Source organism: Sarcophilus harrisii, chromosome 5 (genome assembly GCF_902635505.1).
Source record: "Sarcophilus harrisii chromosome 5, mSarHar1.11, whole genome shotgun sequence".
NCBI lineage: Eukaryota > Metazoa > Chordata > Mammalia > Dasyuromorphia > Dasyuridae > Sarcophilus > Sarcophilus harrisii.
The window spans coordinates 201,070,806-201,083,751 of record NC_045430.1 but is presented as its reverse complement, the minus strand read 5'-3'; the positions used below and the strand labels follow the sequence as shown (position 1 = coordinate 201,083,751).

Sequence of the window (12,946 nt, the reverse complement as noted above, 5' to 3'; positions counted from 1 at the left end):
GGCTACATTGGATATAGCACAGAGAAAAGCATGTTGTTATAAAGGTAGAAAACAGAAGAAGTTGGGAAGTGCATGGTGGGTTTGAGAGAGAGTAAAGACACCAGTCTAGTTGGAATAGCACTTGGAACACTCAGAGATATAAGTCGTATAGTATACTGAACTGGGTCATTTTGAAGGAGCTCAAATTTTATCTAAGGGAAATGGATAGGAACTATTAAGTTTCTGAACAATAGTATTCAATAATATGATCAAAATGATAATTTTTAATTATCTGAAGGATGGACTTAAGGGACAAATACTAGTTAATTTTTGCAATAATACAGATAATCCATAAAGGATAAAAGTCTGAATTAGATTTCTACCTGTAGGAATGAAAATGGAAGGAAGAGATATTGTGAACAAAAAATCAATGGGAATTGGTAACTGACTAAGGAGGGTGAAGACAAGATAAGAGTTGTGAAAACTGAATCAATGGGGAGATAGGTATCATTCAAAGCAATAAAAAGTAGCTGCCTAAATGAAGGGGGAAAAAGAGACTTGCAAAAGATCAGGAACTGACCAGGGAAATATCAGGAGAAAGTTTGGTAAAAGAAAAAAAAGAACCAGGACAACACAAAATCATGGTTTCCCATGGGAAAAAATTAGTTTCAAGAATATGAACATAAACAGTACCAAATGTTGGTAAACTTAAAATCTCTTCAAGGGAAGTATTATTTTTCTTGATTGAGATGATTTTCAAGAGGAAAAAAAAAATACCGAACTAAGGGATTAACTCTCAGTTTAATCTAGGCTATGAAATCACTGGAAAGAAAATTTCTACATTGTCTATATTACATTCTAAATTTCTACACTGTTTAGTGCTATAAATTATTTTTTAAAATCCTGCAGATTTAATCAATACATACCTAATTGAAGCTGCTTCTTATTTATAACTATTTTAATGTAGTTTTCTTGAAATCCAAAGGTTTCAGCTATTCTACAAAATAAAATGGATAAAAGTCATTGGAAAATACAAATATTTATATTATACTGACTATGAAACATTCTAATTTTCACAAATGGAAATACAGACTACCAGAGGGGGAAATCTCAACTTTACTTAAAGATAGAATCAGAAAGATTTTTACTGTTTCACTATTTCATGATGGAATAATAAACTTTCAATAAGAACAATAATGCTATATTGGATTTAACATGTATTTCAACATATTTAACATGTATTGGACTACCTGCCAGCTAGGAGAGGGGATGGAAGAAGGAGGGGAAAATATGGAACAAAAGGTTTTGCAAGGGTCAATGTTGGAAAAATTACCCATGCATATGCTTTGTAAATAAAAAAGAATTAATTAATTTTTAAAAAATATCTTCAAGATAATCAAGATCTTCAAGATGACAGGCTTGGGCAAGTCATTTAAGCTCTCTTAAGTGAGAAAGCTAAAAGTCATTTTATATAAACTGATTTGCATAGTTATGTGGTTCAAATTAGAGTATTCTACATATATGAAAACACTTTGAAATCATAAAGTGCTATGTACTTGTGAATAGTTGTTTTCTTCATGAAAACTAAAACCCAAAAACCATCAGGAAAAGCAATTAGCAAATCTATTTATTGGAATTAAGTTTTCAGTTTTCCTTTTAAAGGTAACAACTCTGTTTAACCAAACTCTTACTATATATCTTAATAAATCAAAACATAGGAGAAAACTAGACATGGTTATCAGCACATTTCAATTTAGCATTCATTTAAAAGCAATAAAAATATAGATATAAGATAATACACAAATTTGTTATTATCCTCTTTGTAATGGCTGGTTAGCAAGACTACTACTAAACATGTAATATCTATGTAAATACTTTCCATTTTTAACTGAAACCAACAACTTAGTAAAAATACAGAAAACATATAAATTGCTATCATTTGTTTTAAAATTTTCCTCAAAGGCATTTTTAAAAATAACAATTTCATGTCATTTAAATCATAATTCAAATTAAGAAGCAATTTACAAATAACTTTTCAAGGTCATTTCTGCATAAAAGCTAACCTAAAGACACTTCATGTATTTCACCATTTTGCTTTCATAAATTGAGGCACTAACAAATTCAGTCAGTATGAATGAGTGTCACCTAGTGTCAAAATTAGTAACTACAGAGATATTATCCAAAAAAAGTCAAGAGCTCCCTTTGAATTATTTTTACCACAGATTTCTGGAATGCTTCTCTTTATAATTCAGGGACCACCTATAGAACACAGAGGTCAAATAAGTACTATGAAATATGACTAAAGCAATACTTGCCCCTTCTTTTAGAAATATTAAGAAAACATCTTAAAATTATCTTGGTCTGAAGCCTTTAGGCTAATATCAATCTTTCTTTAAATGTTGATTATGAAAAAATGCCTTCTCCCCTCTTTCTAAAGGAGCCCTGCAAAGAAAGATTAGTTCTTCCTGAAGTAATTAAAGTGGTGATCAGACCAAGATATACTTGACTTATCCATCTAGAAAGAAGTTTCTGTCTTCTCCCCTCAATGTTTAATTAGTCTAAATTATTAAATATTATTTCTAGTGAACTTTGGTATAAATCCTACAGTAAAGGATTTAAACAGAAAGAGTTTAACTGATCAGTAAGGAATGTTATTCTTGCCTTTTCTATTTTTCATAGAGGAGCCAAACTATAACAGAGTTTAACTTAATGTAGCCACCTACTGTTCCTTTCTGGATCCTAAATGTAGGCTACTAAGCAGTGGCAGATGGTAGGAAAATAACAGGAAAAATAATTTTAAAATGACTTCCTGAAGCAGAGGAGAGTAATAATTAGAAATAGAAAAAGTGGGCTTCTAATGTCAAGAAGACATGGATTCAAGTTCTACTTATGACCCTAAGCAAATCACAGTTCTCAGTGTCCCATGCAATTTTCTAAAACTATAAATGTGCTAATCTGAAGAGTACAAATTTTTCACCTGGAGTTCCTTACATTTATGTTATTATACATAAGGTTAAAAATAACAACAGAAAAACCACTGCCTCACTTTTCAAAAAAGAAAATCACCTGGTGTTTAAAGTGTTTAAAGTCCTCAAAAAAAAAAAATACAAATAAATAAAATAACAATAACTAAATTTCAACATTCCCATAATTTAGGATCTTGGATTTATAACAGGAGATCCTTAAAGATAAGAAAAATAAGACTCAGAAAAGTTTTAAAAGTGGCTGAAAGTCACACAGGTTCTGTCAGTGCAAGAATTCAAACTGAAATACAAGGCTCTTCTCGTTGAACAGATATTATTTTTTTCATATTACAAACAGAAAATCCAAGAAGGACAACAGGTGAAATACCTGTCTTGTATTACACACACAAAAAAAGCATATAATCCAATCTAGTCTAGCAGAACTAGAATATAAAAATGTACCATGACTTCTTAGTAAAAGTGGAAAAAAGATTTTCTGAACTTACTGTGATCTCAGTTCTTTGCCAGTGATGTGCAGTTTGGTTTCCAACAAATTTTTCTTATCCTAATAAAAAAAAATTAATTATAATTATGATTCTCCTGTAGATAATTTTGCATTTTTCTGATCTATTATTCTTTTCTGTCAAGAAGACCTTATATTAAATGTTAAGACGTTTGTGACAATAGATATGGACTTAAGTAATAGGCAAACAGATTTAACAAAGTGTCTAAAATACAACTCTCCGTTGCAGTGTAAAAACTAGAACCCAAAAGATTTCAAGCAAATGGCTAACTTCAAAGTGTGACAATGTGAGAAGAATCAGGACATATTAAACTGGTGCTTTAGTCCATCTCCTGATACCAAGACAGATGACTTAGGGAAGCTCGTTAGTAAAATAACTAAGAGAAAAGAGATTAATAAACTATTAAAATTCACCTTTTTGGCACCTGTCCAAGCCTGAATAATATGTCTATTAAAAGTACTAGAAATTGATCAATTGGAAACACATCTTCATGTATTTTTAATGCTTCATTATTTAAAAAAAAAACCCTTCAGAATTATATATTTATGAACTGAAATAGTCAACATGCTCAGGATAAATCCTTTAGTTTCCCCACAGACCTTTTTAAGGTATACTGGTTGGGTTATACATTAACAAAATCATTTGTTATATCAAATAGTGGCAAGAATACTTATAAACTGTATCTGTAGACACCTGGCCTGTGAGGGTGTGGGCTTCCCTTAGAATTTTCTCTTTGTTGTTTTTTATGTATTGGGCAGCTATAGTAGGTAATGGAAAAGTTTGTTTCTATTACATTCTTTTCAGACCAGATAGTGGCAGTAGCAAGATGATCTTCCCAGTCAGGTACTGGAATGAAAGGATAGCATTCTTTTATCTGTCACCATCAGCAGAGAGCACATACACTCCAACTCCTTCAGAACTCTCTCTTCTAAGAAGAGGGTGGGTTTCATCCCCATGGAGAGCCACACCCTAAGTGGCAGGGCTCCTAAAATCCCTGAAGGGAAGTACTTCTTTCTATCTGTTTTTTTTTTTTTTTTTCCCACACAGAAAATAGATTTACAAGTGATCTCTCATATTATAGGTGAGAAAACTGGGCACTAGAATAGCTGGGTGACTAGCTCAAGATTAACAAATGTCAGTGGCAGAATCTGAACCCGGTCCTCTGATTCCAATCACAAATCTTTTCCCCTCTGTCTGGCTGTCCTGGATTCCCATTCTTTGTATATTCAGCCCAGTCTCTCATCTCTATACTTTCAGCAACTATACATTTGCAAATGTAATTTCCTACTATTTTCCACTGTAAAAGTAGAATATTTAAACAATATGATGAGTTCAAGAAGGTTTCCTGTGGGCTAACCTAAGAATTTAACCACTACTTATAATACTATTTCTACAAGAAAATATATTCCAAGTTTCAAACAAGTGACTTAAAAACATTTGGCATATCCTCATAAATCAGGGATTTCTCATAGAGGCTATTAGTTATGGCTTCCAGTTATTTTCTTATCCCTGAGGCATTATAGCTAATTCTATTATATTTGATCTTTAAGAAAGTGAAAGGAAACTTGTTTAATTGTTTAGGATGTCACTACATCACACTAAAATCAATATTATACTTCATACTATTATTCAAGTTTAAGTGACCATTAAAATTAAGTCCTCTTAAGATATCTTTAAATAAAAGTAGTTGCTTTTCCAAAATTTAAGATATTTTAATGATAACTCTAGCTATTACAATTTCAAAATCACAATTAGCTTGACCCTTGAACAAATGAGCATCTACATTAGTAAAGATAATTACTTACTTTTCTTAGTCTTGGAGGCAAGAATACCTCAATTGTAGCAACACCTGTGGTTTTAAAATTTTCATTTCCTGTTCCACGTTCAATTGCTTTACAACGTATTTCTTCAATAATTTTTTCTATTTCATTTTCACAGCATTCTAGTTTGTCTGAATATCTCTTTGCAAGTTCCTGTTAAAAATTTACAAAACACAGCTCAATGCAAAGCTGCTAAATTTTAAATAATGTAAAAGAGAAAAAAAAATTCCCAAACAAACCAAGAAGCAGATATTAACAGAAACAAAGCATGCGGGAACTGTGAAATAATCAAATCTGTTGAGTAGCAGTCACTCCTAGTTTAAGATCTCATATGGGAGCCACATTTTGATATATATATATATATATATATCTAGAAAATTTAAGGAGGATTGAGAAATAAAACAAAAACAACTAAGGAGCTATGACCTACAAGAAAAAGCCAAAACAATTGGGATTATTCAGAAAAGAAAGCTAAGAAGTAACTTAACTGTCTTCAGTAATATGAAGGATTATTTTAAGGAAGATGGTGACCAAGTGTTCTCCATCTCCACTAAGGAGAAAACAAGAGAAAATGGATTTAAATTACAGTGAAGTAGGAACAATTCAGATTATACCTAAGAAACAATTTTTTCATCACAATAATTCTAAGATAATGGAATGAATGGTAAAATAATTACCCAGGAAAAACTTTAGAATGGGAGAGAAAAATGACCATATGTTTTTAGAAAGTTTCTGTGAAGCCAGCTTTGAAGATCGAAGATTAGAAAATTTCAAAGTTCCTTCCAATTCGATAATCTTATTTGTCAAAGCTTTTTTGTTTCTTTTAAAAATATATTTTATTTTTCCCCAATTACATGTAAACACAATTTTTATAATTCACTTTTAAAAACTTTTGAGTCCCAAATTCTCTCTCTTCCTCTCTCCTCTCCCCTCACTGAGAAGGCAAGCAATAGGTTATACATGTATAATCATACAAAAACATTTCCACTTCAGTCATGTTGTGAAAGGAAAGAAACCAAAAACAAGGAAAATAAAGTTTGTTTTTAAAAAAAAGCATGCTTCAATTTCCATTCAGACTCCATTACTTCTTTCTCTGGAAATGGATAGCATTTTTCATTATAATTTCTTCCAAACTGTCTTGGATCATTGTTTTACTGAGAATAGCCAAATCATTCAAAGTTGATCATTATACAAAATTAATGTCACTATGTACAATGTTCTTCTAGTTCTGTTCATTTCATTTTCTATTAGTTCGTGTAAATCTTTACAGGTTTTTCTGAGAGCATCTTGCCCATTATTTCTTGTAGCACAGTAGCATTTCATCCCAATCATATACCACAATTTCTTCAGCCATTACCCTCCCAATTGATAGGGATCCCCTGGATTTCCAAATCTTTGCCACCACAAAGAGCTACTATATTTTTGTACATGTAATCCTTTTCCTTTTTGTTTTTTCTATCTTTGGAATAAAGACCTAGTCCTGGTATTACTGGGTCAAAGGGTATGAACAGTTTGAGTTCTTGGGGTATGGTTCCAAATTATTCACTAGAATGACTAAGTCAGTTCACAACTCTCAACAATGTATTTAATGTCTCAATTTTTCATCATCTCTAATATTTGTCTTTTTCCCCCTTTCTGTTATATTAGCCAATGTGAATGAAAGGTATGGGGTGGTATCTCAGACTTGTTTTAATTTGCATTTCCCTAATCAACAATATAAAGCATTTTTTAAAAAATCCATTTAAATTTCTGTTGCTAAAAGCCATTAGTTTTTCATTTCTAATACTGGGGGAGAAAATTCATTAATACCTAGAGCATTTTTTCAAATGACTATAAATAGCCTTAATTACTTTTTCTGAAAACTTCTTGTTCATACCCTTCAATGATTTAACCATTGGTGAATGGTTCTTATTTTTATAAATTTGATTCAGTCCTCTATATATTTAAGAAATAAGTTCCAAGTATCATCTTTCCATGTAGGAATGTAAACATTTTAACCTTATTGGATCCCTTATAATTTCTCTTTCCTGTTTACTTTTTAAATGCTTCTCTTGAGTTTTGTATTTGGAGTCAAATTTTCTATTGAGCTCTAGTCTTTTCATCAAGAATGCTTCAAAGTCCTCTATTTCATTGAATATCTACTTTTTCCCCAAAGGTCTATATTCAATTTTGATGGATAGGTAATTCTTAGTTCTATCCCTCGCTCCTTTGTACTTCAGAATCACATTGTTTCAGCCCTCTGATCCTTTAATGTAGAAGCTGTTAAATCTTTTCTTATCCTGACTATGGCTCCATGATATAGGAATTATTTTTTTCCTGGCTATTTGCACTATTTTCTCCTTGACTTAGGAGCTCTGGAATTTGGCTACCATATTCTTGGGAATTTTTACTTTGGGATCTCTTTCAGGAGGTAAAATAGCTTCTTTCAATCTCTACTTTACCTTCTGGTTCGAGAATATAAAGGCAATTTTCCTTGATAATTTCTTGAAAGAGGTTATCTAAGGTTCTTTTTTTTTTATCATGACTTTCAAATAGTACAATAATTCTAAAATTATGTCTCCTTGTTCTATTTTTGAGGTCAACTGTTTTTCCAATGAGATAATTCATATTTTCTTCTATTTTTTCATTCTTTTAATTTTGTTTGATGTCTCATGGAGTCATTAGCTTCCATTTGCCCACTTCTAATTTTTAAGTAATTATTTTCTTCACTCAGTTTTTATACCTCCTTTTCCTTTGGCCAATTCTGATTTTTCAAGTGTTCTTTTTTGTAGAGGACTTTGATGCCTCTTTTAGCATGTGCCTATTCTGCTTTTTAAGGTGTTACTTTCTTCAGTATCTTTTTTTTGTGCCTCCTCTGCCAAACTATTGACTCTTTTTTCATGATTTTCTTGCATCACTCTCATTCCCTCCCAATTTTTCCTCTACATTTGATTTTCAAAATCCTTTTTGAACTCTTCCAGGAATTTCTCTTGTGTCTCAGACCAATTCACATTGTTCTTTAAGACTTTGCATATAGCAGTTTTAATTTTGTTTTCTTCTGAGTTTATGTTTTGACCTTTCCTGTCACCATAGTAACTTTCTATGATCAGCCTCTTTTTTTCATTGTTTGCTCCTTTTCAGAACCTATTACTTAAATTTTAACTTTAAATTAAAATTGGGTTCTGATCCCAGGATGGAGGGGACACTGTCTCTAGTTTCAGGTGTTTTTGCAGTTAGTTATGAGAATCTGTAAGCTTCCAAGGTGATATGGTTTAAGGAGAGGTGTGTTTACTATACTATGTTTTGGTCTCTGTAACCACAATAATTCTCTTTTGAAGTGGAATTGTAACTAAGGTCTCTACACCATTGCAGCTGCAAGCTCTGGTGTATGAGTACTCCTCCTTGTCCTAGGTCTAAATTCAGAACTATAACTTGGGTCTGAGTATGGACAATGCAATAGATCCTTCAACGAATGTCAGCAAAAGGACTCATGTAATCTTTTAACTAGTTGTCTATCCCCTCTTACTGTCTGTGGGCTGGGAGCTCCAGAAGCAGCTGCTGCCACTGCAGATTCAGTTACCTCCTCCTCACCCCCAAGGCCTCTATTTTGCTGTGGTATGGTCTACATTTCACTCTCATCCTAAGGCCACAAACCTTTCCTGACAAAGTTGTCTTGTGCTGGAAAATTGTTTCACCCAGTTCTTTATAACAGATTTTGCCATTCCAGAATTTGTTTTCAGATACTATTTTAAATTGTTTGGAGAATTTGGGAGAGCTCAGGCAAATTCCTGCCTTTTTTATGATTGTCAAAACTTTTCTAAAGCAAAATCCATCCTAAGGTAATGAAATATAATTCTTTTAAAATACATATTTGTAATAGATTCCAAATCTTGTTACATTGGAAGCCTCAGGAATATTTTTATATATAAAAGTAAATCTTAAAATTCTAGTCCCCAACAAAAAGCTACTCAAAGTAATCTTATTCCAAAGGATCATTCTTAGGTTTTCATGGATACAGTACTGAGAAAGATACTCTGGTGATCAAAAACTTTTCTTCATTTCTAGTACAACTACTAATCCAGAAGTCATTTTACTAGAAATCTCACCTATCTGGAACACAGATAAATAAATAAACCCAAAAAAAGGTGTTGGAGCATTAAGATTTCATGTATTTTATTCATAAGAAAAGTTTCTCAAACCATCACTCTTAAATCTATTCGGAACTCATCTTAAATACAATTATAATATAGATGATTATATGAATTCCCACAAAGATTCAGAAGTCACAAATCTTAAAAGAGGATGGGATGCTCTAAAAGAAGAGATAATACCCCAAAAATCATAACTGACAGCAAAGAAAGCAGAAAAACAACAAAAAACATAGCAATCTCATCCCAAAGCCTGATATGACTTAAATGGTCCTGAGTCTTCATCACCTTAGAGTACAAAATTAGTATTCATAATGATGACTATGTTATTAAGTGAGAGTTAAATTATGCTGGTAAGACTTTAAGATAACAGGAAATATGTAGTATATTTTGCAGAGATTCCATTTAAAATGTTTAAAATTAAGTTTCTCTGCTTAGTAAGATAAGTTTCCATTATCCGTATGAAACAACTTATTCTGGGAAAAAGTTAAGTAAAATGAAATATTTCAATATTTAGAACAATTCCACGGATCTTTTTTCATTCTTGTGGGTATTCTCTCAGTGCAGATGAGTACCTATCTGTACCTTCTCATCCAGTTTGGATAACCATATTCTCCTTCTTGATATCATTGCATGAATATCAATGGAACACTTGGAGTCAACTCCCTTTTTAAATATTTCCCCTCATAGTGGATATAGATCTTATGGAAATGGGAATCTGTTCAAGTAATACAGATCATAACCCATCCATGCTTTCTTATCTTTTATGAGTCTCATTCGTTCATGTCCTCCCAAAAACTTCCATAATGAATCTATTGTATTAAAAAACCTCTAAGAGGCACAGCGAATAGAGTACCATACCTGGAATCAGAAAGACTTATCTTCCAGAGTTCAAATTTGACCTCAGACAGTTACTAGCTGTATAAATATAAGCAAATCACTTAAACCTCTTTGTCTCAGTTCCTCACCTGTAAAATGAACTAGAGAAGGAAATGGCAAACTCTTCTAGTGTATTTGCCAAGAAATCCCTAAATAGGATCATGAAGAGTTGAACACAAATGAAACAACTGAACAACAAAAATATCTTTTAATTTTCTATATGTACCAGATAGGAAAAATAAGTTGGCCATCTAAAGGCTAATGTACAAAAAATTAAAAATCACTTTTACAGTGTGACAGCAGAAACAGCTAGGAAACCATGAGTTTAAATGATTCATCAATAACTAAATGGTACTCTACTACTGAGCTGTGATATCAATGTTACTGCCTAAATTTTTTTCAATATTTGTTTCTTAATAAATTGGGGTGGGGAGAATTCTTAATTTTAGTAACTTTCTTATACTATGTTGTAATTTATCATAGAAAATAGGAAAAAATAGAAGACTTGAATTTCATTAGAGATGAGTTTTACTGAAAAGATTCATAAAGATAAGGATGCTCTGTGGGAGAAAGTATAGTGATGAGGTGCCTCAAACCTCATGCCTGTATTTATTGGGGTTTGTGAATTCTTTTGCAAAACCTGTACAACTGGCCAAGGAGATCCCATAGCTGTTAGGGGATCTCTTACCCCCAATTCTCACACCTCATCAATAGCATCAAATTGCTACCTATTAGCAAAACTCTGAGATTCTATATTTTACATGGTTGTGATTCTGACACTTTTTGGTCTCTTTGATAGTTACTTCACTAGACAACAGATATGAATTACTGACCAGCTTTGATGTTTTATAATAAAATTTAATACCTTCAAAACCAAACCAGCTTCTTTGTTCTCAGTTGTATATGGAGGTTTCCAAAGTTGAATTTTGTCTTCCCTTAAGAAGTGGGTCAGTTTTGCTTGTAGGTATTTCTTTTGTGCCATCCTTTAAAAAATAAATATGAAAAGAATATTTTAAACTGTGAACAGAACTTATACAGTGTAATGATGGTGTCTTTTTTTGGCTAAAATAATCAGTTATTTACCCCTAGTTAATACAAAATAAGAAGATAGTTTCATTTACAAACTTTTTTATTAGAACTGCTGACAGATGGTAAGATTTGTGGGTCTGAGGTTTATCACCTTTAGATTCCTTTGTTCATCCTCTAAATTCTTCTATTTTCTATCGTTTTTAATCCATCATTTAACTCAATTATTTATAGTAGAAAAAGAAAGAGATAAATTTTCTTAGAAAACCAGAACATTTAAGACTTCTTAAAATAGAACTGAATATTTTTTAAAAACACAAAAAATTATTTCTTATGTCAAGTGCCATGTCATATATACCTCATTACTTAATTATGTGTTACCATTCTCTTCTGTCAGCAGGCCTATTGCTTCAAATTAAAGCAGTATGTTTTTGATTAGTCCTTGTATCAGAGAAGACTGAATAATTTCATGTGGGAGAAATTGAGAAGAAAGGCAAAAATGCTAACAATGACTGAGTACAGACGCTCAACCAAAGCCCTACTAAATGACAGAAGCAAAAAACAAACAAACAAACAAAAAAAACAAAAAAACCTCAGTGCTTTGGTCAATCTGTTCTTTTATCTGTGTGGTTAACAGCTAAACATCAATGATAACTCTCAAGCCTCCCCACTGGAGTTTTATTGGCAAGGATATTGAAGTTGTTTGCCATTTCCTTCTTCAGTTCATTTTACAGCTTTTTATAAAAGGTCACCCAACATCTGAGGCTGAATTTGAACTCATCTCTCTTCCTGATTTCTGCTCTAAAATGGCTACTCCTCTTAAGGACTAAAAAGAATTTTTATCCTATAATAAGTATTTTTCTATACATTTTAAATACACTATCTTATGTCTTGATATATCTTTTTAAAAATTTTTCATTATTCATTTCAGAACTGTAGAATTGCATTTATTTTCTTTTTAAGGCTGTTCTCATCTACTTTTTATCTGATATATGTTCTTAACAATTGTACACTTAGTGATCTTGAGGTTCATGGGCTAGATTTCCTTCTTTTTTTATTTTGCATTTTTGATATTTTATTTTCCTCAGTTACATGTAAAAGAATTTTTAACATTTTAAAAAACTTTTTGAGTTCCAGATTCTCTTCCTTCCTCCCTTCCCTAGTTCCCAGGAACTAAGTAGTAGGAATTATGCAAACTAAATTTCTTTTTTAATGGCCAAGCCTAAAACCCAAATCACTCCAGCCAACAAAAGGTGCCAGACCATGCCTACTTGGTCTTTGTTTTGGTCCAGATAGCCTCAAATAGCAATTGTTAATATTTTAGCCAGAAACTCTAAGGGTCTTCCCTTCCCAGATTGATCCTCTCTTCCCACTCGCCATTTAAAAAGTAAATTTTTTAAAAAGGCCATTCTTTGCCTCATTTCTTTCTTTCAAACGTTAATCACAGAATGGGCAGTTGCCAGTTGAACTGAAACCATCTCATCTATATCTGACCAGTGGACTAATGCCAGAGAAGAAATGGAGGTTTGTAACCTTGCACAGTCCTCACTCTCTCAAATCTAATTCATTTGCATATCATGGCACCACATTTAATTAAGGTACAAATGCATAGAAAAGTGAAGTATTAA

At 32.0% G+C, this 12,946-nt stretch overlaps 1 protein-coding gene across 5 annotated transcripts in view; it reads right to left on the bottom strand.

Annotated features, from left to right (window-relative positions):
* NUB1 (negative regulator of ubiquitin like proteins 1) overlaps positions 1 to 12,946 on the bottom strand; it is a 49,527-nt gene that overhangs the window by 32,838 nt on the left and 3,743 nt on the right. For all 5 annotated transcript variants that reach the window (XM_031939451.1, XM_031939447.1, XM_031939448.1 and 2 more), the window contains 4 exons: positions 11,158 to 11,275; positions 5,272 to 5,439; positions 3,449 to 3,507; positions 906 to 976 (listed from right to left, as the gene is read on the bottom strand). In XM_031939451.1, coding sequence (XP_031795311.1) covers positions 906 to 976; positions 3,449 to 3,507; positions 5,272 to 5,439; positions 11,158 to 11,274 — 415 coding nt within the window. In that variant the 5' untranslated portion in view covers position 11,275. Of the gene's footprint in view, positions 1 to 905; positions 977 to 3,448; positions 3,508 to 5,271; positions 5,440 to 11,157; positions 11,276 to 12,946 lie in introns of those variants that run through there.